We start from the raw sequence: 27373 nt of genomic DNA, 5'->3' as shown, positions 1-27373 counted from the left end.
CTGCAAAGTTTTAAAGCTATAGTAAGTCAATGTTCAGTTGTAAACTTTTGAAAGAACCACCAAAACATTTTGTTCAGAATTACGAACCTCCATTCCCAAGGTGTTCATAACTTTGAAGTTCTACTGTACCTTCACATTCAGATGCCTTCAATGCACTCAAAATTGCTTTGCAGTGGTTTGAAGGGACAAGAAAGCAATCCAGTGTGCCATACCTACTATAATTAAGAGGTTCAATTAGCAGCTTTCCTATTTCATTAACTCCTCAAAAACTAATTAGTTTGTAAACTAGGGATTCTACTGTATCTAGAGGCTCCAACTTAGATCATGCCCCTGTTGTGTTAGGTATTGCTCACACACTAAAGCAGGTGTTCCCAAACTGTGATATGCGTACCTCTGGGGGTATGTGAGACATCTCTGGGGAGTACATGGAAGAAATTGTGTAACAGTGGATTTTATTTACTGTATTTTCATAATAGGCTACTCAGACGAAGCTTTAAAACTCTGTGGGAATTTGTTATATTAAATACCGTAGTTAATTTACTTCAAGATGTACCAATGAGAACACAGAGACGCTGAAGTACAGAGTCCTCACCTCCAATCACCGTACAGCATGGATTCAGTTGCCCAGCAACTGTCCAGTCTAACTGAGCTCAGAACTTATTCAGGGTGGCTTTTTTCAGTTGTATATGTCGGGCTATAACTATCTGTACATAACAGTGGAATATGGACAGATGGCTAAAGACAGGTAGTGTTAAGAAGAACAAAGCATCAGTGATGAGAAGGGCAGGGGTACGATGGCAGATCTGGAAGGGGGTACACAATAAGAAAGTTTGGGAACCTCTGCCCTACAGTTATACCAGTATATTTCTATTGCTATAGTTGTACTGACAACTCTTCATGTGAATGCTCACTCCAGAATTAATGTCCACATAGGGAGTTATACTGACATAGCTACAGCAATACAATTATAATGGTATAGTTATGCCAGAAAATTTCACCATGTAGACAAGCCCTAAGAGACAGTTCCTACTCCAAAGAGCTTAAATCTAAATAGACAAGACAGACTAGGTGGAAGACTTATTCTGATTTTACACATTGGGCACAGCTATTCTAGAAGGGATCTAAAGCCCAGCAGCATCTGGGGCACATCCTAGGAGTGGGAATATGGCAGACACTCTTGAATCAACTTTTACCCTCAGCAATTTTTCCATCAAGAAATTCCAGTTTCTGACAGTAACTTTGAGTAGCATGGCCTAATATTTATTTTAAATCATTAACTTTTTTCTGCTTCCTTGGTGATGTTTAAAAAGAGCTTTTCAGCTAGTCATTTTTCCCTTTGCCCACCACCAGAACAGTGAATGTGAGTATTCCTACTTTATCAAATGCACAAAATACAATACACCGAAGAGAGATTTCTCTCAAACCTTTAATTACTGTAAGTGTTCCTTATAATTCTGGTGTTGTAAGACAAATGTTATTTCCAAGTTGACACTGTCCCCTTGGTCATATAATGTTAACAATTCTTAACAGAATTAAAACAAAAGTAAACTGAACTTATGCTCTGTAGATAATTGGTTTGTACACTGAAATGGAATCATTTGTAACATTTCTTACATTTATTTTTTAAGAACAGTTTGGCAATCCAGTACAAATGGCAGCTTTGGCACTCCCTATTGCCACCTACATATAAGCACTAACAATATATTTTAAAAGATAAAATGAAAAAAATTATTAAACTTCATCATACTAAAGTAATAATTAAGGCTGCGTGTCTGTAACAGAGATTCCGTTACTTCCGTGACTTCTTCAGCGGCCAGTGGGGCTGGCTCGGGGCTGTCTGAGCCAGGCAGCCCTTGGGCAAGCAATAGCAGCAGTTCGGGTGTGGGAGGGAGCTCAGGGTTCAGGCAGATGGTTGGGGTGTGTCATAAAAATAAAGGGAAGGGTAACCACCTTTCTGTATACAGTGCTATAAAATCCCTCCTGGCCAGAGGCAAAACCCTTTCACCTGCAAAGGGTTAAGAAGCTAAGATAACCTCGCTGGCACCTGACCCAAAATGACCAATGAGGGGACAAGATCCTTTGTTTCCCCACCTCCAGATTTGAAAGTGTTTGTCTGTCTGTGTGATGCTTTTGCCGGGAACAGATCAGGAATGCAGCCTTACAACTCCTGTTAAGTTAGTAAGTAATCTAGCTAGAACATGCGTTAGATTTCCTTTTCTTTAATGGCTGATAAAATAAGCTGTGCTGGATGGAATGTATATTCCTGTTTTTGTGTCTTTTTGTAACTTAAGGTTTTGCCTAGAGGGATTCTCTATGTTTTGAATCTGATTACCCTGTAAGGTATTTACCATCCTGATTTTACAGAGGTGATTCTTTTAACTTTTCTTTAATTAAAATTCTTCTTTTAAGAACCTGATGGATTTTTCATTGTTCTTAAGATCCAAGGGTTTGGGTCTGTGTTCACCTGTACCAATTGGTGAGGATTCCTATCAAGCCTTCCCCAGAAAAGGGGGTGTAGGACTTGGGGGGATATTTTGGGGGAAGACATCTCCAAGTGGGCTCTTTCCCTGTTCTTAGTTTAAAACGATTGGTGGTGGCAGCATAGGGTTCAAGGACAAGGCAAAGTTTGTACCTTGGGGAAGTTTTTAACCTAAGCTGGTAAGAATAAGCTTATGGGGTCTTTCATGCAGGTCCCCACATCTCTACCCTAGAGTTCAGAGTGGGGAAGGAACCTTGACAGGGTGCAGGGCAGCGCTTACTTCGGGGGGGGGGGGGGGGGGGAGTTGACAAGAAGAAGTGAGGAAATAGATTCAATATGTGTAATGACCCAGCCACTCACAACAAAAACACTAACTCAGGAACCTATCCTTGCAACAAAGCCTGATGCCAACTCTGTCCACATATTTATTCAAGTGACACCATCATAGGACCTTATTGCGATTATTGCAGCAATGAACAGGGGCTCGTTCACCTGCACATCTACCAATGTGATATGTGCCAGCAATGCCCCTCTGCCGTGTACATTGGCCAAACCAGACAGTCTCTACGCAAAAGAATAAATGGACACAAATCTGACATCAGGAATCATAACATTCAAAAACTGGTATGAGAACACTTCATCCTCCCTGGTCACTCAGCAAAAGATTTAAGGGTGGCAATTTTGCAAAAGAAAAGCTTCAAAAACAGACTCCAACGAGAAACTGCTGCGCTTGAATTAATATGCGAACTAGATACCATTAACTTGGGTTTGAATAGAAACTGGGAGTGGCTGGGTCATTACACATATTGAATCTATTTCCTTAAGTATCCTCAGACCTTCCTGTCAACTGTCTAAATGGGCTATCTTGATTATCACTACAAAAGTTTTTTTCTCCTGCTGATAATACCTCATCTTCAACTAATTAGCCTCTCACAGTTTGTACGGTAACGTGTGTGTGTGTGTGTGTGTGTGTGTGTGTATATATATATATCTCTCGCTCTCTCTCTCTCACTATATGTTCCATTCTATGCATCTGATGAAGTAAGCTGTAGCCCACGAAAGCTTATGCGCTAATAAATTTGTTAGTCTCTAAGGTGCCACAAGTACTCCTGTTGTTGTTCCACTTTGTATCGAGCTGTTGTGACACCCTGAGTTCCTTTCCCAGATCTGAAGAAGCACTCTGTGGGGTGTGAAAGCTTAGGTTGTTCCCCAACAGAAGATGGTCCAGTCAAAGATATTACCTCACCCACCACCTCTCTCAAGTATCCTGGATCCACTATGGATAACACAACATTGGCATTGCCAACCCCAAAGCACAGACTAGTACCCTAGAAGCGCACACACGTCAATAAAAGAGCTGTGAAGACTCGTGTGGCTTAGACCAAACCCAAACCTTTTAGGGGACACGAAAGCTGCAGATGTAAGTGGAAGTAAACACACAGCCCGAGCGGAGACTCCTGCCTCTCCCTTCGTCTACACGGGCTCCGCCCAGTCAGGTCTCCCCCAGCAGCCAGAGCCTAGGCTTCGCCTCACGCAGAGCGTTACCCCAGGGGAGTCACAAACCCAGCCTCACCAGGTCACTTTTGGACTCCAGCTCCCTGTCCAGCTCCCCGCCGCTCAGCTTCGGCAGCGCGGCATCTTGGCCCAGCAGCGTCCCCAGCTCCTCGACGGGCCCCGGGAGAGAGGCGCCCTGCTCCGCGCCGAGGCTCTCGGGCTCCATCTCCAGCTCGTCCGGCACCTGCGCCTCGCCCAGCCAAGGACCGGCCGCTACCAACCGCGCTCGCTGCCTCCCTCAGGCTCGCCCCGGGCGGCCGCCGGAGCCCGCTTCCGAGGGGGCGCGCTGGGACGTTGGCTAACGCGCGCCCGCAGATGGCGCAGCGGTGAGCAGAGCCCGCGGCCCGGCCAGCGTCTGAGCCGGGTGGGTTGCTGTGCCTGTGGCCCACGCAGCAGCACGAGGGGCCCGGGGGGAGGAGAGGCGCCGCGCCGCTGTGACGAGTGAAGCACCGAACCCGGCAGCAGCTACGGCCGGGCTCCAGAGACCCCGCGACCGGCACCAATCCAGCGGAGTGGACACAGTGCGCATGCGCGCGCCCGCCTCCTCTGTGGGCAAAGAGCAGCTGCTACCGCAGCAGCGCTCGTGCGCCCCCCGCCCCCGCCAGCTGCGGCTCGCTGGCTTCCTGCGACCTAGCCACCCTGCGGGACCCGAGTCGCGCGCCTCTCCTGCCCTTCCCCCGGCGGCGGAGGGGTCCCCGCTGCACTGCGCAGCGCAGCGCAGGGCCGGGTGGGGGATAGGAAAGTGCCCAGCACCTAGTGGGGGAGCCCTCCGCGCAGAAAGCAGCGCGGGGGAAAGCACCACGCAGCGCCGAGCCAGGGCAGGCTACTGCACAGCCTTGGAGTGGTAAGACATTGTGAAGCGCTCAGTGTGGGGGCAGGACGCTGCACATCTGTGCCTTGCTCTCCAGCGGGCCTAAGGAGCACAGCTGGGCTGCACCAGCTAGGCCACTTGACAGACTGTCCCACCTGATTGGCTGAGGAAGCCAGCAGATCTGTTCTTAAACCCAGCACGAGGGTGCCGGCTGCCTAAGAATACATACCTCCCTATGCTCCTCCGGCCTGCTGCAGCCTAGACCTTGCCCTGCTCTTGTTCCAGGCCTGTCGCAGCCTCCGAATCTGATAACCCAGTTCTGAGCTTCCAATTCCTGACTGTCTTGCCCTTGGATCTGGTAGTTGGACCCCTACTTTAGTTCTGAGCCCTGGCTTCAATTCCTGATTCAGATGCTGCCTTGGCTCTGACATTCAGACTCTAACTCGGGTTCGCTGCCTTGGCTCTGACATTCAGACTCTAACTCGGGTTCTGACCCTTTCTCCACCCACTAGGCCTGGCTGCTGCTTTGCCCACTAAGTCAGACCACCCATGACCCAGTCTCCTGGGAGTTTGAGCAGACCAAACAAACAAAGGAAAACAAAATCTGACACATGGTCCAGACTGGCAGCTAGTTTGGATCTGTCCTGGGCCTATATTCCCCTGCTGGAGATAGTGGGTACCTTACAGACCCTGCCAATGTAGCTGGCTGCACTGCAAGCACAAAATGTGCTGCAGGACAGGTCATGGCATCTTTGGCTCATCTTTCCACAAACCAAAGAGTCCCCTGCCTGACAAGTTTAACAGCCAGACACATGTTGCTCTGGGAATGGGTAGTACCCACAACCCAGGATAGTGGATGGTCAGACGCAGTGTGCTAGGAATGGAAGGTGCCCACACCCCAGGCCAGTGTTTGGTCAGCCACGCAGTGCACTCAGAACGGGCAGTGCCCACACCCTGCAGCCTGGGCTAGTCAGACACATGGCACAGTGGGAACAGGCAGTGCCCACACCTTGGAACAGGGATTGGTCAGACACACACATTTTGTCATTCTGCTCAGGACTGTAAGCCACTGTGTTATCCATCTGATTTAGCAAGTGTTAGCTTTGCTGGAGACTAGATTATGTGTCGGCTCTCCAGCACACAAGTCTGTCCACCTCACCAGAAAACCCCTTGAGACTCTGCCAGTCTAAATCTTGCCTTGCAGGTAATAGTGAACCCCAGTTCCGCAGAGATATCTCAGTGTCCAGTCCCTCTCAATGGACAGTTATAGAAATTAAGTTTGCTGCCTCTAGAAGGACAGAGCACACACCATCCTGGACGCACATATCACTTTAACAAAACAGCACTACAATTATTTATTGTAAAACTAAGAATAATTTTATTAATAAAGAACACCAATTAAAGTGATACATCTGAGATCTGGGACACATCTGGTTCCAAACCAAACCCACTTTCTAGCGACTACAACTTTATCTTAGCAAGTTACAATCCCTTTTCTCACTTACATAAAGCTACCAGTATCTCTAGCCCTTCTGGCCATGGGACTTAACATTCACAGACTCCGAGTTCCCTAAGTCCCCTACATGATGAACTAAGGGGTTCTCTCCCCTTCTTTTTAAGGAGCAGTGAACCTTTGAAATATATTCTTTGAAGTTTATACCCCAGACTGAGTTTTTCTCCCCTGCTGGTGTGCAGGTGCCATGCTGTCCTTATCCTGTTATGAATTAGCTCTTTCTGTTGGTTTGATCAGTTTGTTTATTTTAGACATGTACTTTCATTGTCCCTAACTTTCAAAAGGCCTCTGCTCCCCTTGGGAAACCAGTGTTCTGGTCTCTCTTGAAAACCTGGCTCCAAGTCAGAAAGGGGACAGAGCTTCATTGGGTGCTGCTGAAGTGGCGCCTGTCTCCATTCAAAGTAATGTCAGAAAGTTTCTTTGATGCAAACATCTAGAAGAGAGAGAGATCACATCCTCATCCTCCTTGTCCCACATGTTGCTGTAGCTCTTCATTTGCTTCCCTGTGCAAGGCCCCAGGGATGGTGCCACTTACTGATGGTGTATGTTAGGTGTTTCCATTCACAAAGAATAACCAGAGATTTGTTAGATGAAGGGAAACCAAGAACTGAAGTAAAGTCCATGAGAGAGCACAGAGCTGCATTTGCCCAGGACACAAATAGCAGCAGATAGGGTGGCCCTGATTTTGATTTTTGTTCCCAGTGCTTTTGTGCCATAATAAAAGCATCCACACACAGACTTGCACAGAAATAACTGAAGGTGTGAATTAAAACCCAATAAGTTATTTTGATGCAAATGAGTGTAGAGAGACCTTAGGATTTGTCTAGACTGGAGCTGGATTGCTAATCAACCTAAATTAACAAACAGGATTGTAAATGTTAGTATAGACACTCCACAGATGTGTGTTTGCACCAGGGGGTCCTGGTCCATGACTGGGACATCTGGTGCTATTGCAATACAGATAGCATCATCATAAACCCAAGTGGTTTATGCTTGGACTCAGCCTCGGGCAAAGCAGGGAAGCCACTTGGAGTGCAAAGCTTTGGTTTTGTTTTTTAAAGAATTCTCTAGGTGAGGCCCTTTGGGTTGCCGTGTCACAGGTTAGTAAAGACAAAGGGCCAGATCCTGAGCTGCATAACAATCCTTTGCATAGTGTTTCTGTTGGAGGTGAGAGAAGTGACATCTCCTGGACTCAGGGATGAAAGTAACTTATAGGACTTACTGGTATGCTGGAGTCCTGAGCAGGGGGCAGGGCCTTTAAATCCCCAGGGCCCTTTAAATCACCGGCCTGCAGAAGCTGCGCCTTCCCAGTACAGTCAGCTGTGTACCGGCTCTTGCCGGTACACCATACCAGACCGTACCAGCTTACTTTCATCTTTGCCTGGACCTCCACTGGTGTTTTGAACAGGGAGTGCACTTTGTCACAGAGCTGTTGACTCCACCCAACCACACAGTGCAGTTGTGTGGGGAGAGAGCTGTGGTGGGCAACACTATGCTGCTTAGAGGGAGTCAAGACTAGAAAAACCTCTGAGGAACTTTAGAGACCTGCATAGTCTCTCTGCACTGGGCTTCCCTGGCAAGAGGGAATCATGCTATCTCCACTGCCTCAGAGGTCTTCCAGAGCTCTTGCATAGGCTGTAGGATCTGACCCAACATGTAGTGTGCCAAAGAAAAAACAGAGCAAGAAATATCAGACATTGAATTTCTTCATTAATGCCAGTTCATAAACACATTAGTTGTGTGCAAATATCTTCAGAGGGAGGATCAAAAGCAGCACAGTATGTAGAAGCAGCATGTATAAAAGGCAAAAAGACATCTCTAAAATTCCTCCTCCGCTTCAATAGGATAATTGAAAGAGCAGTCCCAGAAGATTAGGGGCACATTAATCTACCAAGGAGAAAAATATTAATAATGTGCAAAAAAAACATTTAAACAACTTATAGCAACTTCAAACAGATCTGTACAACCAAACAGTGCAAGATTAATTTTGGTCTTTGCATCAATTAACAAGGTGTAGTAGAAGGAAAGTGTCTTATACTCTCACTGCTCTGTGCAGATGAAATTAAATCCTGACAAATGCAAAGTAATGCACACTAGAGAGTAAATGACCTGTTCCTACTTATGGGCAATACCGGGGCATCACTCTGAACAGTGTGATTCAATGGGAGAGTGCTAGAGGGGAAATATATAAGCTCAAGGCTAATTAAGGTGTGGTTCCATGTAGACTAGGGAAGGTGGCTGCAGGTTAATTGGAGCACCTGCAGTCAATTAAGGCCCTGTTAGGAACCTAATTTCCCCCCCCCCCCCCCACCCCTGCATCAGGCAGACAGGGGAGGAAGGAGAAAGAATTGGAGCTTGGAGGTGTGGTGTAAAATTTGGAAGACCTGAGAATTGAAGTAAGGGAGACCCTGCCCAGCAGGACAGGGAGACTCCCTTCCCCCCAGCATCTAAGGACTGAGGGTAACCCCACTTAAGGGGGGTGAGGGTAAGAAACCAACAGGGGTTCAGAGGGGCTGGGACTCACAGTGAGGAGCAAACCCAGACCCCTCCCCTGCTTCTCTCCTCTACCACCTTCCTGAGCTAGTAGTGGGGCCCTTGGCACCCAAGAGCAGGGGAAAAGGGTGGCATCTTAGCTCCCTGCCAAGAAAAGCGTAGAACCCACCAGCCTAAAATTGGCCATCTTGCCACAACAGTTTGATGAAGACCTCTGCTTAATGCCAAGCAGCAGTCAAAACATGTTAAATGCTCAAGAAATGGAAAATAATACAGAGAATATTTTAGTGTCATGATATAGCTCACTGGTATACCCTCACTTGGATGCTGTGTGCCATTGTGGTCACCCATTTGAAGAAGGATGTAGCAGGAACAGGGGGCAAAATGGAAAGACTGGTTAAAAAAGGAGACAAATAGGAGGAGCTATGATAGAGGCTTACAGAGTAATGAATAGGATGACGAAAGTAGAGAAGGTGGCTTTGTTCATCCTCTCTTGTTAGAGAAGAACAGGGGGATAGTCAATGAACCTGACAGAGCAAATTTTAATACTGATAAAAGGAAATATGGCTTTACGCGGTGCATAGTAAGCATGTGGAGCTCATTGATGCTGCATGTTCTAGTGGCCTGGAACTGGGCAGGATTCAAAAGAGGATTTACAGGGCTAATAGGAACACCTACAGTTACATCTGATATGACTTATTAAAATGGAAAGTGGGATCTTAAACTGCCATGCAACTGGGCACGTGCTACCTGGCCGTGTGTTAGGAAGACCTTTCCTCTAGAAGGAGGCTAGCCCATAACTGTCTACAAGGGCAGTGGTACGCAAACTTTTCCAATTGCGCCCCTCCATTACTGTGCAGCCAAGGCTTCCTCAGCAGAGGAGCCTGGGCTGAAGGTGGAGCTGGGGGCAGAACTGGGGATGTGGGAGGAGCTGGGGGCAGAGAGGGAATGAGGACGTAGCTGGTCTGGGGGCATAGAGGAGCAGGGGGTGGAGTGGGGTTGGGGGAAGATCTGGCCTGAAGGTGGACCAGGGCTGAATGGGGTGGGACAGGGCTGTGGGGTGGAGTGAGGCTGGAAGCACTGTGCTCCCTCATTGTGGCAGGATTACTTACCCAACTAATCTTCCTGTTCTTCCTGAATGATGGTGGCATCTTCTCCTTCCTTGGAGAGGGCTTCATCCTTAATCTAGCAGTGAGAACACATGAATGAGCAGTTATTGCAGGATTCACACCACACTTAGTGACCTATCACACTCCATACATATGCCAATCATAAACGCCCCAATGTGCCACAGCAGAAAGCTGGACTGGATCCATTTGCTTCTTGCTGTTTTCAAGGTAAGACTGTTCCGCAATGACCAGCCTAAGTCACTGGGCTGTGCAGCAGGGTTCTCCATAGGTGCAAAGCGTGCAACTAAGGAACTAGCTGCCCAAACCTCCCTGTTTGTTCCTGAATCATGAGAGAAGGAAGCGCCACCAATAAAAACCAGTAGAAGAAGCAAAATCTGGTCACACAAGCCCAACTTCCCAGGCAAGAGGTACAATAAACCCAAGAAATGTAGTTTCCTGAGAAACACACCTCCCGCTCTGCATGTCTCATGTGGGGCTATCTTTTGAGTAGCAGAGTTGCAGACAAAGTTATTTCTCATTCATTAACAATACCATCCATTCAAGAGTCTTGCTCTTGGGAAATAAACAGCTCAGGGGATGTGCCAAAATAAAGGGAATACTAATAAGCAAGTGGTGGAGCAGCTGAGCTAGTGCTGGAGCTAGCTAGGTCTACAGTGACACCAGCACAATTCCTCAAAGGGGATTGGCTCAGGCCTCTCCTTTGAGGATCTCCTATGACAACTCCTGTATGGGAGCAACGTACAAGGTCTCAACACTAGATTCCTTCACTGTATTTACCATGTTCTTCTGCCTGCACTGTTTGTACTTCGGCAGACTCTGCACTTTTCCCAACATGCTGGCTATTATCTGTTTTTACAGTCATGTCCACACCTCCCACACAGTTGTCTGGGCTGTCTATTTGGGGCAAGGTTTTGGTGCCCTTTCTTACACTGATTGATTTTATCTCGTTTTCCTCTCCTGTCTATCCTTAATCCTCCATTATGTGACATCTGCATATATGGTTTCTTGGCTCTCTTCCTGCAATTTTGCTGATTTGTACAACTTTTTCTAAAGCTCACAGTCTCTCAGCAAACCCTCTTCCCATCTCTGCAGTCACCATCCCAGAGCACCCACTTGTGGCGTGACCCAGCATTTAGGAAACTCTGCTTGGGTCCTTAGGACTTCAGTGGTCTGGTATGGTGGTGACTTGGCCCTATGGCCAGGTCACATGATTGATAGCCCGAAAGGGGTGGAACTATGTCCCAAACAAGTAGTGTCCAACACAGTACTGGTACTCAACACATCTTCAGTCTCACCCTGCTTCCAAAGCAGCATCTCCGCAAGCTTCCCCCTGGAGTCATGCTTCTTTTTCAAGGTTCACCACAGGAGTTAACGGTACTCCTGTAGCTTTCGCACAGTTCTCCCTCTGCCAGGCCCTGCCCACAGAGCTTCACCTCCAGACCACTCCTGAGTCTCTTGTTCCCCAAACCTCTAAACTCCTTCCTTTAAACTCTTCCCTGGGCCTGACAGACTCTCCAGATGTAATCAGCTGGGGCTAACAGAGCTAGTTAACCCCTTCTTGGCCTGAGTGGGGTTTATACACACCACCACAGATGTGCAAATAGGTTAAAAAAAGCCCATCATGACCATGTCTGAAATGTCAGCTTCATTCTGTGAGCTGGAGCCCAACTCCAGAAACGGCTTCTGGAGGATGACAGAACTGGTGGATGTTGCAGTGGGTGTGCTTATTATACCCTTGGCCAAGGTAGATAATCCTCATGTGCTCTCTACCAGGGACAGCTTTATGAGGAGGAAGGGAACCTTTCTTGTGACAACATGCCTATATATTGAGAGCCCTGATTACCACTACACGTTCTGCTCCTTGTCCTAAAACCTTCCTTTCTGCCTCCAGCTGGTCCAGGATCGTTTTCTGTAACAGTGGTGCATTGGCTCCTCTTACAACAGCTACAAATTCTCCTCCCTGAAAGGTATTACAAGGCAATCAATCAGATGATATGCTTACTGGTGACAATGTTGTTTATTTTTATTACTCCCACTAAAGCAGTTGAAATGCTAAAATCAATTTTTATTTTGAGGACAGTATTAATTATGGCAAAATCCAGGTTTAATTTAGTTACTTGAAAAAAATACTTCCACCAAAACTGACTGGGAAGTGGTAGGTGAAAGCAGTTAGTTATTTAGAAGCATGAGCATTGATTTATTTTATTAGAGGAGAAAGGCTGAATCAGGAAAAAGCCACTCATTACTTGATGCACTGACATCCGTGGAGGAGCTACCTAGAACTCATCAGCTGCATGGAGTGGGGCTGGGTATTACTCTAAGGGGAGGGGATACGGTCAGGTTTTCTTATCTAGGTGGGGGATACATTGCTTCCAACCTGATCCCTTTCTATTTGCTGAGGCAGATGAGGGGGAAGGGTGTGCAAGCTGGCCCTGGCCAGAACAAGAAGAAATGATGTAACAACCCTAATAAGTATAAGGGCCCTGCAAGATTTTCCTTGAACTTACAACAGCACAGGTAACCCAGTGGTCAGACTCAACCATTAAGCCATTACACATCTGTGCCAGGAGCTGAGTGGTGGCATGAAGGAGTCTTCCTACAGTGTACAGGAATTTGGTAGTATCCCTTTAAATAGCTTGTGAGTCCTCTAGTGGTGTTGTGTGTTCTATGTTTAGAAACCTGCTCGAGCAACATGTATGTAGTCAGTAAACATGCTGATTTGGACTACAACATGCCCAGCGGGTTCCGTCATGGTAGGTTTGTTGAGTAAAGAGCAAAACAACATTTCCCCTGGGCTTTCTGGTCCTGGGTTCTTCCAAAAGACCATGGGGCACACTGCTAGCATACCTGGGTGGATAAAAATCGATTAAAATTGGATTTTCCATTAAATTAAATGCAGATAGTTTTTTTTTAAATAAACCTATTTAAAATTAAAATTGAAATGACAACTAATGCTAAGGCCTAAATTTCTTAAACGCTAGTAAAATCAGTTAAATTAAATACAAAACATAATAGTAAGCAGTACATGTTTGCTGCCAAATTTTAAAGAAAATCAAAACACAAAACTGGAAGACACTGACTAGGCACTTGGAACCAGAGTTTGATGAAGTGCCAAACCAGCTTTTGACGAGAGTAGCCTCTTCTGTAGGTGAAGAGAGAATGCTTTCTTCATTTCAGTTTATGCATCTAGTTCAGTTCAAAGTTAAGAAACCAAACAGGAATTGGAAAAGCATGCAAGCTTGTTTCCCCGTTCCCTGCCCACCACATCTATAAATATAAACTAGGGTGAGAGGATGAGATCTACTATTTCTAAAATCTTGAATAGGACATGATGACCAGAAACAATCAGTTCAGTTAAGTACAGATAATACTTTCTTTAATAATTCAGTTTTACAGGACAAACATGTTTTGATAAACTTTTTCCTATGTATTCAGCAGTTTTAAGGTAACTTTATTTAATAACAAAACCTTTAATGATGTCTGAGTCCATTTGTAACTGAATCTGAATTTCCATCCAAATAGAGCTTAACACAAATCACAAGTAAAAAATTAATCATCGTCTAATAAATAAGAAATGCATCATTCACAATTTTCTAAGATAATAAAAATGGGGAAATTAAGAGGGTGAATAAATGTAAATTAAGTTATATAATTGTTTAAATAATGTGTATAGATACTGTGTATCATCCTGGCTAGCAAAAAGAAGTACCAAACTTAGTATAAAGACTATATTTCGTTGCAAATCAACATGTTTGAATTGTCACCAACCAAAGAGAATCAACCTTTCCCTAGGAAAATAACTAAAAACTACAAATGTAAACCACAGTTGAAATCGATTATTTAAATCAGTTTCCTGCTTGTGGATTCAAATAATTATTTAAATAAGTGATTTAAATTGTTTTGCTTTAAATCAATCCACGTTGTGGCAGATCACAGTCAGCACCCTTCCTGTTGGGGATGATTGGGAGGTCCTGAGTACCACCCCCACTCCCCAGGGACAGAGCTTACTCAGCTCCAGGCCAGGAAGGTGTACTGCCAGAGAGCCCTCTTTCCTACAGTGCCAGGAAATGAGGGCAGCATCTCTATTCCCTCAGGGTGAGCCATTCAGCCTGTGGGAATAGGGAAAAGTTCTGTTCTGTTAACATGCTGTGTATACAACACCATACTCCAGTTTACCATCATCTGCACAAGCTTTCCAAGTGCCTGTCTCCACTCATTTGACCTCAGCTACTCGGACTGTCCACACTAGGGAGATAGAAGAGAGGTGCTAACACTGCTCAAGTGACACCTTTTCGATACACGTCAATAGCCAGTGAGCACACACACTCATGCTATAATTGAGACACGTATTGCCTATTGGCAGATGACAAAAGACTCCTGCAACCCTGATTCCTCACCCCCATTGTCCATCTTCAGTTATGGCCTGAGCACAAATAGTGCTGCCCTGGGCCCTCAGCATGGCTGTAGGTACAAGTCAGTGAGATGCTCTATGGTAGGGTTCTTGCCATTTGTGAATGAACTAAAGAGGAGGGAAGCAGATGTTCTCTGGGAGCAGCTTGAACCATTTCACATAGTAATGGGTGGAAGGCCATGAGTAACAAGACAAGGTGAAACAGGTGCTCCAAGTTACTCTCTCACTAGGCACAGACAAGGGGACACTTGAGGAGATTTAAAGACAAGGCCCTGATTCTCAACTATGTGGGGTTTTAATAAGTGGCCTGTGGGGCTCATTGCACAGGATATCATGGAGGCCAGGATTCAGAAAGAACATTCAGATGGAGAATGAGACCATCCACTCTTACATTAAGGAGGGTGATTTTGTCCTTTTAAAGAAGGGATACACACCTTCATGCTTCAGGGTAAGAGTCAACCCTGACTGATGAGGGATAGGAAGAAACTTGCCCTATGGGCAGGTTATTCTATAACTGCCATTAGGAGCATTCTAACATCTCCCTCTGATGCAGCTCATCCTGGACAATGGTGGAGAAATGACACCAGCTTAACTGGACCTTGGTCCTGATCCAATATGAGTATGGCAAATTCTATAGTCCTGGGGAACAGCCCTCCTATATCTCTCTGAATCATCAGTTCTTCATCTCATTTCAAAATTCAATTACACATTTATTTCCCCTCACCTATACAGTATATCTTAATATCTCTCTTGTTCAGTTATTTATTAATAAAATAACATTGTAATTGGATTATTTACAGCTGCTCTGGAAAGCAACTTAGGACAGAGTGTTCAAAAGATAACAACTGATTGGATATGATGATATTATGTCCGGATGGTGGGTACATTATAAATACCTAGACAGACACACAGAAAATAAAACGACTATCATGCATGGCAGCATTTGGGATAGATAAATCAGGTTGCATTCAGGATAGGATTTTGGCACCAAACTGATTAGCAAAGTGAATGAAAGAGATGGAATATATATCCAGGAGCTGGAGATCAAAAATGCAAACAAGGCATCTTTGGAAGAAAGTGATTGTTTCAACTGGTAAGGTTTATTATTGTGTCCAATTTTAAAATATTTTAACTTACTGCATAAAACAGAAAGGTAGGTTCACATTTTCCTCTGTAGTTCTCTAGAGCATCAATGGAATCTACTTCAGCCTAAATAAAACGTAAAACAAATAATTTGGCTGTATCAAAATTTTACATTGTAAAAAAGTAACCATTTTAAAAAGCGTTGAGAAATATTTTTGCCCTATTAGTGTGAGGGTTTGGAAAAGGTTCTAAAATATGTTTTTAGATATATACATTGCTTATATTAAGATCTTATTTTAAATGTCACTACCAATTTGTTCACTGCGCAAACACCATCGTTCTTTAATAAAGGTGCTAAGCACCATTTTTAAAATTATCCCCTATAAGATGTACATCCAGCCTCCGAATTAGCTTACTTGCATTTTTAAATAACTTTTAAATGTTTTAATGACTGAAAGAAAGGCACAGCCACACATAGGCATATAAGGGATTATTGGCATATCTGATTTTTAATCCCACTCCCTATGGGACCCCACTGGAAACACGCCCACTCATTGTCCCTAATAGCAATCATATTTTGAGAGCTATTCAGCCAGCTGAGCTATTTAATATGCACCATATTGATTCTCTGTAGTGCTAGGTTGTTAATCAGAATGTTGTACGGTACTAAGTCAAATGTTTACAGAAATCTAAGTATATTATATCACCACAGTTACCTTGGTGAGTCAAACTTGTCGTCAAAGAACAATACCAAATGTGATTGATTAGGCGTGAATAAGACCATGTTGATTAGCATTACTTTTACTTCCAAATATGATAAAATACATAAAACCAAAAGCTCATTAGTCAGAATTAAAAATGCGTTGAGACAAATTATCCATTTCTTTATGCATGATAAGAAAAAAGTGTTTGTGCACAGTGTAAGGTTTGAGGTTCTGACCTATTCATGTCCTTGCTCTTCAGTGCCTGAGTTTGTAAGTGATATGATAGGCATGTACCTTAACTAACTTCTAAAAGGAAGATTTTATATTTGGAATATAATTAGAGAGTCCATTGGAATGCATACCCACAAGGGGCTGAGTTAAGGTTGCACACACATCCTTAACCTCAGCATTTCTCAACCTATGAGTGCTTCACTTTGCAAATGTAGTGTTCCTACAGCATAGCTGTATGTCTGTGAGAGGGAAGACAGGGTAACAATGTTATATTATTGAGTACTGTTTCTTAATTTATATTAAAATGTAGTCTCTCCCATTGTTCAAACTGGGATACATGTTTTCCTCACTGGTGATACTGTTGTTTCTCACTTTAGGCTCAGATTTGAGATGTTCAGTATTGTATAATGCAATTCTAATAAATTTATAAAGAAAATGTGTGTTTTAAAAAAAATCTTTCCGTTTGGAGAAGGAATAAGAACTGAATAGAACAGTAATAGGCCTGGCCCTGCAATTTGTATCCATGTAAGTTTCCCCATCCTCCCATAACTAGCCCCAGGAAATCAGTGGGACTACATGTATGCGTAAGAACTCCTGTCTTATGCACACATTTGCTGCCTATTGCAAGGACAAATGGCTTCAGCATTTCCTTGTCTGTTGATTCCATAGGTGATTTGGTACTTTTGAAGCAGACACTATTCTGAATTACATCTTACCACGGCAAAATGCAGGAGGTCATCACCAAGCTCATTCCTTATTTTTCTGAAAAGGTTCACGACTGTTCTGCATGGACCACACCAGCCTTGATACACATCAACAACTACACAAAGGAGAAGCTGTGTCAGTAGGGTTATGCAATGACAGGATGGGGACAGTTCAGAAATACTGAGGCCAAGCACATACAAAGAACTTGGTCAGTCCAGCTTTTCACTCCATTTTGATTGTACTAATTTCAGATTATGCAGGGTCACTTGAGCAGTGAAAGGGGGAAATTTCGAAATGCAGATGGCCAGGAAGCAAAATCACACAATTCACTTTCAGTCTAGAAGTGTGGGTCAGGTGTTCCACACCCAGATAAATTATTAGAAAAGACTGCTTGTTGTAGGCTCAAATATTGTTTGTTCATAAGACATAAAAAGCAACACAGAAAAGCAGGGAAGAATAGTGGCATGGGAAGAACAAGCACAGTACCTAAAAAGATACTGACAAGTTAGATTATGGCCATGAGTTGGTAAACTGATGAAAGTTGAACTGACAGGCAAACTTTAATTATTTGGTTTGTTCCTGTTCCTTAAAAAAGGTTTTGCAAAAGGGATGTGTACCAAAGAGCTCTGTTTGTTTGCTCTATTAATGCTGTGCAATTTGGCCTCTGAAAAATCTTGTGTATGACAGCAGCACTTTCAGAACATTATTAATCTTCACACACACATACACACGCACATGTTGACTCAACACATACAGATTCTGTAAGGAAAAACAGCTCTTGGACAACATTAAAGTTGAAATAGCAAGCCCTCAGAAATTCAGGAAATCAACTCCCGCCTTGTTTTTATCTTTTACAATAGGGTCTGGCTGAAATCAATAGAAATAATTTAGTGAGACAAGGTGGGTGAGGTAATAGTTTGTATTGGACCAATTTCTGGTTCAATAAAAGAAATTACCTCACCCGTCTTATCTCTCTAATATCCTGGGACCAAGAAGGTTAAAACATTACTAGAAATAATTTGTCCATTTAAATAAGAAAACCAGTGTCCTTCCCTATAATTAGCACTTCTGATAATAGAGGGCAGCACCTGCTCTGGACATTACTCACTGTTACAGGGTGTGCTGACCCTTTAAGGGGGCTGGGGCTAAGCTGCACCTGTTGTAAGCATAGCTATCCCCCAGGTCAAGGAAATGGGCGAAGTCATATAACAAGGTGAACATGTGGTTAAGAGCAGCCCTGATGGGAAAATGAGAGCACTTGTGGTTCAGTCAGAGAGGGACTCCAAGAAGAACAGCTGTGGGAGTCAGAGGTCTATAGAATAGTACGATGGTATATGGAAGGGCTGGGAGTACAGGAAGAGGGGTTGGGAAGGAGCAACGGGGTGGTTGAGGCTACAAAGGGGCAGAAAGCCCAGTTGTTTAGGGTTCCCAGGGTGGTAACCTATAGTAGAAAGCGGGTATGGATTCCCCCTATAAAGGGGTGCAGCAACTTGCTAGTAAGGGGAGGACTGAGCGGCTGTTTATACTGCCATCTAATGAGGTGCTGCAGTAACCCCTACCAGCCAGGGGAAGATTGAGAGGCTGAGGAGAGCCCAGGGGCAGGGCAGAGGTGGAAGAGAAGACAGACCCTCAAGAAGGAAGGGATGGGACCAGCTGATGACTGGGGTGGAAGACTCTTCAGTGTTGTGTTTGCCTGGACTTTGGTACTCTGAAAGGGGCAGACTTTTGGGGGTATGGCCCGGGAGCTAAATCATCTCAGCAATCAATCCATGCTGCAGGTGAGGGGAACCTGAGGCATCAGATGGGCCTGGAGCCAGACTGGATAGGTCCCTGTTACACTCCCAAATATATACACCTTCTCATTGAACCTCAGTAGAGGCAGCTGAGTGTTTTCTCCCCTTTGACATTCAGACTCTGCTGTCCTGCTGCAGCACTGTGTTCCAGCTGAAGGGGTGCAATTCCCATGCTGGAATGACATCAGCTAGGCTGGTAAAACTAAGGCCTGCTCTAGAAAAAAAAGTTGCATTGGTTTAACGAAAGGTATGATTTTAAATTAATTTAGTTAAACCAGTGCAAAAGGTATGTATGTGTAATGCCAACAGACCCCGGTCATCGGCGGGTAGGATCGAACTTGGGACCTCAGTGAATCAGCCTCTACCGCATGAGCTAAAAGCCAACTAGCTGTTAGCTAAGACTGTAGAGCACACTCATTCTTCTCTCTCTCTCTAAGTGGTGTCAGTGCCACTAGATGGGACAACACCACACCCAGGAGGTGTTTGGATTACATATGCACACACTGAGGGTGGTCTAAGTGATGACCCATGGACTGGATCCAGCCTGCAGAACAATACCATCTGGACCCCAGATGTGTCTGTCCCCCAGCAGAACGGCTCTACAAAATAGCGTCCTATGTGCAAGGCCACTCTTCATAGAGGATGCCACTTTGTAGAGCAAAACGCATCCTCCATGCACCATGACCTCACATACAGTGTATGCGTGAGGTCATGCCAAATGGAGGACTCCATTTTGTAGAGCATTTAATTCTGTATGTGGCCACAGAGGTGCCCCCAAACTAGCATCCAGCCCACAGGACTGAAAAGGTAGGACCACCATCTTATGCCAATTAGTAACAGATTTAAATTAATCTGAGCAAGCCTCTTAAACAAAATAAGAGTGTCTATCCAGCCTTTTGCACCAATTTCACTAAAATTGGTTTAAAAAATTATTTAAGTTATTTTATTTAATGATTTAAGTTAACTGGTGCCACTTTCTCAAGTTACAGTCTCAGATAAGGAATGAACTCTCCTAAATATGCATCCTTTGGGCTAGCCGCTACTCAGGCTAACTCTGAGGAGGTTAGGCATCTACAAGTGATACTGGTTGAAAGCTGAAGCACGGACAGTCTCAGTCATTGCAGGCTTGATTACTGTGTTATGACAAGAAACTTTGCAGAAATGTTTGTATTGCTGCTAGTTTTGGGGAAGCTGTTGCAAACAGCAAGAGTGTGTAACCTTTGCCTAGAGTCATCTCTCTAAGTAGAGTCAATTCCTGGGGCAGGTTTCTCCCTGACAGACTGAAAGGGGTATAGATAGAGTTGTTAAATTAACCTGAGTAAGAGCAATTTCAGGTGAAGTATCATGAAGGATCCTCAAAAATGATGTCTAGCAGATTGTGGAGCAGAATCTCAAGCAAAGTGGTAAAGTCATTTCAGGCAAGACACAGCAACTGAGTATCTACAGCAGCTACCAATGCTGCATAGGCAAGGGGACCAGGATGACCTAAAGACATCTCAACCATGTTCATTTTATATCACTCTGTTTGTTTCTTACTCCCCTGCCTTACAAGGAAAGTGGCACACCTTCATTTCAATACTTTGCTGGTCCTGAGTGTTTGTTTTGAAATTAAATGCAAGTGATCTGAAATGTTTGCTCAGTCCTTACCTATCAGTCCTTTTAAACCCAGCATTTCCTCCCAAAGCTCCTGGTTATTGACAGTAACCTGGGGTAAATTAAAATATATACATGGTAAGTGTGAAGAGTAATAGATAGCAATATGCGATAACTGTTTATTTTACCACAAAACAGTTTCACTTTTATATTTAAACAAGTCACAGCAAACCATGACACAGGAACAGCTGGAAGAAAGGTTCTGAATATAATACTCAGTATCAAAGGGTCTCTTACAATACCCAATGGGATGTTAATACCAAGACCCACTGTTCTGAAGTACCCGAACCCCCTAGCAGGACTCTGGGTGTGTGGTAGGAGGGAAAGAGCACAGCTGTCTCATCTCCTCCCTTCAAGCAGATATATGTGGGTGCTGGCAGACGTACCAGGGTGGGGGTACTCTTGCCACTACTGCCTTTCTGACAGGGGAAGTGGGTACTTCTACTGCTCCTAAGGGAATCTGGCCCTTGTCTCTCTGAGAGGGGAGCAGGACCCCAGCCACTGTATCTTCAAGAGGGAAGGTCATTGGGCAGGGTTCTGCCATGCCAGATTTTAAGCAGAGCTAGTGGACAATCCACCCTCTCATTCAGACCTGTCCAGCCCCCTCTTCCCATTCCTGATCACACAACACCCTGCCGCAATGATAGCTGTTAATTATGTGGAAAGTCACGTGCTTACAATTGTCCTTTAACACAGTAGCAGCTGAAAATATGGCCAAACCAGCACCATGTGATCACCCAGCTCTCTGCAGACCACGTGGAACACAATTCAAGAACCCCAGAGCTAGAAAAGAGCACATGGGCATGTGTGTCTGGTAGGCACCAGTGAAAATTTCCCCATGGAGAAGTATGAAGTCAGCATTAAGGATCTGTATTATAGTGTAATTGCGAGGAATGTAATGTGTATTATGTTACTGTACATGTGGTATGGGACTTATTTATAGAAAGGCAGCGTCTGTCAGTGAAAGTGGTGAACGTAATGTGTGGTGGTAAGATATGCTGAAGGAGGATACTCTACCTAGACACTTGGCTTTTATGGGTTTGGGTGGATGTTCCTTTTAGGCAACCCTCACTGGGTGTTGCTTGTTTGTTTCTTTGATGGGAAGTTCTTGGTTTGTGAGAATTTTCTTGGTTTTTTGAAGCTACATTCAGTAGAAATGACACAGGCCTTTCCTCTGCACAGAAATTAGAGGTGGAGCTGGAAATTTTCTATGCCAGGTAGGTCTGCCTCACACTCTTATTTATTTATTTATTTATTTATCAAGTTTCCACAAATGAGATTAGGAAAAAATACATTTTGTCCCTGTTACAAAATTTGTATAGTTGTTTTGTTGAGATGATCTAGTGCATCCATGCTTTGCAGCAAGGGCTTGAAATTTAGCAGGGATGTGCCTTTTGCTTTCTTGGTTTAAAAAACAAAAACGCCCAAATTTGGCCAGTTTGCAAAATCTCAGTTTGCACATGCTCACTGAAGACTTGTTAGTGTGACAACTGAATGCTCTGAAGATTCCATCTGTAGAGCGCATGCTCCAGCCTAAGGTTGCAGGGGCTGAACAGGCCTTTGCTTGCAATTGCTACAGGCCAGTGTGGCACCAAGCACAGAAACTGAAAGCATGAAGATTCTCTCCTGTGCTTTCAGTGCTCCTCCTGCTGGCCTGTGGAAGAGGATGCTGCCTGATTTGAATGCAGGTGGGACAAGGACTGGACCCAGGGCAGTAGCAAAATGAGTAGATTAGGACAAGAAGCCTGGAGTGGGGTAAAACTGGGACTGGGAGGAGGAAGACTAGGACTGGGAGCCAGTGGGAGGGGACAGAGATGGGGGACGGGGGGGAGATCGACTGGATTACGAGCTGGAGGATGGAGAGAAACTGGGACTGGCTGGGGACAGAGATTGGGACAAGAACCTAAGGTGCAGTGGGGTGAAATTGGGACTTGGATAAGAAGTCCAAAGGAATAAACTGAGGCAAGATGGGCAAGAAGATTAGGACTGGGTTGAAGAAGTGGGGTGGGTGGGTAGGGGGAGTTGTGGAGGAAGAGACAAGACAGGGAAAAGCTGGAGGGGTGGGGTAGAAGTGGAATAGAAGAAGAAGGACTGTGACCTCCAGCGCACACTACCTTCCAGAACTTGGAATGGAACTAAAATTCTTGAATCTCACCAGTCCTTTCGTGACTGATTCAAGTAAGAGAATAAAAGCCTAATATACTGTTATTAAGTAGCACGTTACTTCTTCAGTATGAGTGGTAGAAGTCAGAGCTGTGCAGCAGAAGGTCCCGGTTTCAAACCCTGCTGACAACCAAGCAAACCCTATTTTACCAAGCCCCTGAAAGCAGCTTGTTCCTGGACTGGGGCTGCTATTTCCACAGTCAGGCATCTTCCCAGCCAACCAAACATCACCGCTGATTAAATTTATCCGTTTTATTTGGGTGGTTTTCTTGTAAGTTAAGTAGAAATTATCCATTTTTGAAGAGTAGAGCTAGAAGACTTGAGGAGAAAAACAGGGTGTGAACTTCAAAGACGGGATATTCATAGATTCTCAGGCCAGAAGGGATCACTGTGATCGTCTAGTCTGACCTCCTGGACAATACAGGACATAGAACTTCCCCACAATCATTCCTAGAGCATAAATTCAGAACAACATCCAGTCTTGATCAAAAAATTGCCAGTGATGCAGAATCTACCGTGACCCTTGGTAAATTGTTCCAGTGGTTAATTACTCTCACCATTAAAAATTGATGCCTTATTTCCAGTTTGAATTTGTCTAGCTTCAACTTCCAGCCATTGGATCATGTTAGACCTTTTTCTGCGGGATTGAAGAGCCTGATATTAAATATTTGTTCCCCGTGTAGGTGCTTATAGACTATAATCAAGTCACCCATTCAACCTTCTTTTTGTTAAACTGAACAGATTAAGCTCCTTGAGTCTATCACCATAAGGCATGTTTTCTAATCCTTTCATCATTCTTGTGGCTCTTCTCTGCACCCACTTCAGTTTATCAATATCTTTCTTGAATTGTGGACACCAGAACTGGACACAGGATTCCAGCAACAGTTGCACCAATGCCAAATACAGAGAGAAAATAACCTCTCTACTCCTACTCTCAAGTTTCCCCTGTTTATGTATCCCAGGATCGTATTAGCTCTTTTGGCCACAGCATCACACTGGCAGCTCATATTCAGCTGGTTATCCACCATCAACCCCAGATCTTTTTCAGAGTCACTGCTTCCCAGCACAGTGTCCCCCATCCTGTAAGTATGGCCTACCTTCTTTATTCATAGAGGTATACATTTACATGTAGCTATATTAAAATGCGTTTTGCTTGCTTGTGCCCAGTTTACTACCTGATCCAGATCACTCTGTATCACTGACCTGTCCTCGTCACTATTTACCATTCCCAAAATTTTTGTGTCTGCAAACTTCATCAGTGATAATTTTACATTTTTCTTTCAGGTCATTCATAATAATGTTAAATAGCGTTGGGCCAAGAACTGATCTCTGTGGGACCCCAGGGATCCTGCATATGTTGTGTATGAATTTTGAATTTGGTGGGTATTATAGCTTTCATGCAAAAGGGGTACAAAGTTTTGTGATGTACCATGCAAGATTTATGCGTGTGATTTTAAAAATTCACATACTTTTCTAAGAGTACTTTCCACTTTTAGTTGTTTAAAACAAGTAATTGTTTCATTTCAGAAACATCAAGGTCCTACCAAAGCAAATGCCCTATTCCACTTTTACCCTAGACCCACCATCAGTGCCTCAGTAATACCACTAGAACTTAATACTTGACTGTTCACTTTGGCCACTGGATGGCAGGATTTATATTAAGGTCACCCTTCCTGCATCAGTAAAGATTATGCCGTTATGGGTTGAATTTTAAATTCAGTTCTTAACATTGTGTTTCTTGAGATGCTCAATGAAGTGCCTGCCTTCACTGTGGCTAGTGAGCCATATGCAGATGAATATACATCGGTATCAGATCAACTCCATTTTTTTCAAGTCCATTTGGCACTGTGGAAACAAAGATGGGATGTTTCAGAGCAGCAGCCGTGTTAGTCTGTATCCACAAAAAGAAAAGGAGTACTTGTGGCACCTTAGAGACTAACCAATTTATTTGAGCATAAGCTTTCGTGAGTTACATCACTTCATCGGATGCATGCAGTGGAAAATACAGTGGGGAGATTTATATACACAGAGAACATGAAACAAAGAGTGTTACTATACACACTGTAACGAGAGTGATGAGGTAAGGTGAGCTATTACCAGCAGGAGAGAATAATAATAATAATAATAATAATAAATGATAGTACATAGTAGAACATAAGAATGGCCATACTGGGTCAGACCAAAGGTCCATCAAGCCCAGTATCCTGTCCTCTGACAGTGGCCAATGGCGGGTGCCCCAAAGGCAGTGAACAGACAGATTATCATCAAGTGATCCATGCCCTGTCACCCAATCCCAGCTTCTGGAAAAGAGGGGCTAGGGACACCATTCCTGCCCATCCTGGCTAATAGCCATTGATGGACCTATCTTCCATGAATCTATCTAGCTCCCTTTTGAACCTCGTTATAGTATTGGCCTTCACAACACCCTCTGGCGAGGAGTTCCACAGGTTGACAGTGCGTTGCATGAAAAAATACTTTCTTGTGTTTGTTTTAAACCTGCTACCTATTAATTTCATTTGGTAGCCCTTTGTTCTTGTATTATGAGGAGGAGTAAATAACACATCCTTATTTACTTTCTGTATACCACTCATGATTTTATAGACCTCTATTATATCCCCCCTTAGTTGCCTCTTTTCCAAGCTGAAAAGTCCCAGTCTTATTAATCTCTCCTCATATGGACACCGTTTTATACTCCTAATCATTTTTGTTGTCCTTTTCTGAACCTTTTCCAATTTCAATATATCTTTTTTTAGATGGAGCGACCACATCTGCATGCAGTATTCAAGGTGTGGGCGTACCATGGATTTATATAGAGGCAATATGATATTTTCTGTCTTATTATCTATCCCTTTCTTGATGATTCCCAACATTCTGTTCACTTTCTTGACTGCCGCTGCACATTGGAGTGGATGATTTCAGAGAACTATCCACAATGACTCCAAGATCTCTTTCTTGAGTGTAACAGCTAATTTAGACCCCATCATTGTATATGTATATTTAGGATTATGTTTTCCAATGTGCATTACTTTGCATTTATCAACATTAAATTTCATCTGCCATTTTGTTGCCCAGTCACCCAGATTTGTGAGATCCTTTTGTAGCTCTTTGCAGTCTGCCTGGGACTTAACTTAAGAAGCCAACACATAATACAGCCAATCTGTCAAACTACTGTTCTTGTCTCTAACCCTCTCCTTAAGTCAAAATAGTGGAAAAAGTACTGGCAACTGTCCTCTAAGACCACATGCTGACTGCTGATAGCCTGGATCACACACAGTCTGGTTTCAGACCAGAGTGTAGAACAGAGACAGATCTTGTGGCACTAAAATAACCTCCTTATAGTTATTAACTCAGATTTTGAGGCCAGAGGGGACCATTTACTCTAAACTCCTGCATGATACAGGCCAGAATTTCACCCAGCAATTCCTGCATCAAGCCCAGTACTTGTGGTTGTACTACAGAAGAGTTAGAAAAACAGAGGACCTCAATTAAAAGTCTCCAGGTGCTGGAGAATCCACCTCGTCCTTGGTAATATGTTCCAGTGAGTAGGTATCCACAGTTAAAAAATTGCACCTTATTTCCAATTTGAGTTTTCCTACCTTCAACTTCCACCTATTGGATCTTCTTATGCTTTTGTCTGTGTGAGTCAAGACCTGTCTGGTATCAGAAATCTCCTCCTCACATATGTATTCATTGATTATGAGCAATTCATAACGTTTTCTTCCATCAGTTCAGTAAACTGAGCTCCTTCAGTCTCTCAGTGTCAGGCAGATTTTCCAAACCTAGAATCTTTCTTGTAGCTCTTCTTTCAACCTTCTCAAATTCTCCAATATCTTTTCTAAAGTGTGGACACCAAAACTATATGCAATATTCCAGCAATAGTCTCATATATGCTATGTGCAGAGGTAATACCACCTCCCTACGCCTACTCAATATTCTTTGAAAGACTAAGCTAGAAGGGGTAGAAGTTTCTCAGTTTTCTTAGGGAAGCCAAACTCCAGCTGAGTGTCATCACTGGAATGAACCCCACCTACTCCTTTCTGCACCCTTTACAGGAGTGGCTCTTCTTCAAAGTTCTCCTACTGCTTTGGCTCTCAGTACAGGAAGACTTTCTAGACAGATTCCCTGCACAATTCTTTTTACATGGTGACGACCCTGAGGAAATCAAAATGTAACATAGAATAGGACTTGAAAGCACCTTCTTGAAAGAGCAGCTGTGAATGGTGTTCAGACATCCATAGAGGTCCTGGTGGCAGAGGCTGAATTACCACAACCCCTTATTGTAAATGACCCTGCTACATCCTTTAAAAACACCTACTTCGGGGGCTGTTCTGATTTGCTGCAGCCTCCCCACCTCTCCCACCCTTTGCTCCCTCAAGGAAGACTTGCCTCAGCTGGGACCCTGCACCATCACTTTCCAAGCAGAAGCTGGAGTAACTCAGGCCAAATCTACCCCACAGTACTGACAGCAAGTATAAAAGGTACCATATCATCAGTTCTGAAATGTATTTGTAGCATGGACCTCTATTACTGACCTGCAGTATTATCTCCTTCTTCTTACTGGCCATTATTCTGCAAGAAGAATAGAAGTCACTGGAACATCAGTACAGAGCAATTGCTGTTTGCAGTTCAGAGCCACCTCATAGCATAATC

At 44.1% G+C, this 27373-nt stretch overlaps 2 protein-coding genes across 2 annotated transcripts in view; both read right to left on the bottom strand.

Annotated features, from left to right (window-relative positions):
* The window catches only part of VPS8 (VPS8 subunit of CORVET complex), a 232485-nt gene extending 227981 nt beyond the window's left edge, over positions 1-4504 (bottom strand). Inside the window, exon 1 of the mRNA XM_074964097.1 lies at positions 4053-4504. Within this exon, the coding sequence (XP_074820198.1) occupies positions 4053-4199 (147 nt within the window). The 5' untranslated portion in view covers positions 4200-4504. The remainder of the gene's footprint in view (positions 1-4052) is intronic.
* Positions 4505-6271: 1767 nt separating this feature from the next.
* Positions 6272-27373, bottom strand: part of NME9 (NME/NM23 family member 9) — a 32677-nt gene continuing 11575 nt past the window's right edge. Inside the window, exons 2-8 of the mRNA XM_074964096.1 lie at positions 27256-27292; positions 20555-20612; positions 17126-17229; positions 15529-15600; positions 11824-11940; positions 9963-10035; positions 6272-8244 (exon numbers count right to left, since the gene is read on the bottom strand). Coding sequence (XP_074820197.1) covers positions 9967-10035; positions 11824-11940; positions 15529-15600; positions 17126-17229; positions 20555-20612; positions 27256-27288 — 453 coding nt within the window. The 5' untranslated portion in view covers positions 27289-27292 and the 3' untranslated portion in view covers positions 6272-8244; positions 9963-9966. The remainder of the gene's footprint in view (positions 8245-9962; positions 10036-11823; positions 11941-15528; positions 15601-17125; positions 17230-20554; positions 20613-27255; positions 27293-27373) is intronic.

Source organism: Natator depressus, chromosome 9 (genome assembly GCF_965152275.1).
Source record: "Natator depressus isolate rNatDep1 chromosome 9, rNatDep2.hap1, whole genome shotgun sequence".
Classification (NCBI taxonomy): domain Eukaryota; kingdom Metazoa; phylum Chordata; order Testudines; family Cheloniidae; genus Natator; species Natator depressus.
This window is presented reverse-complemented; position numbering and strand designations above follow the sequence as displayed.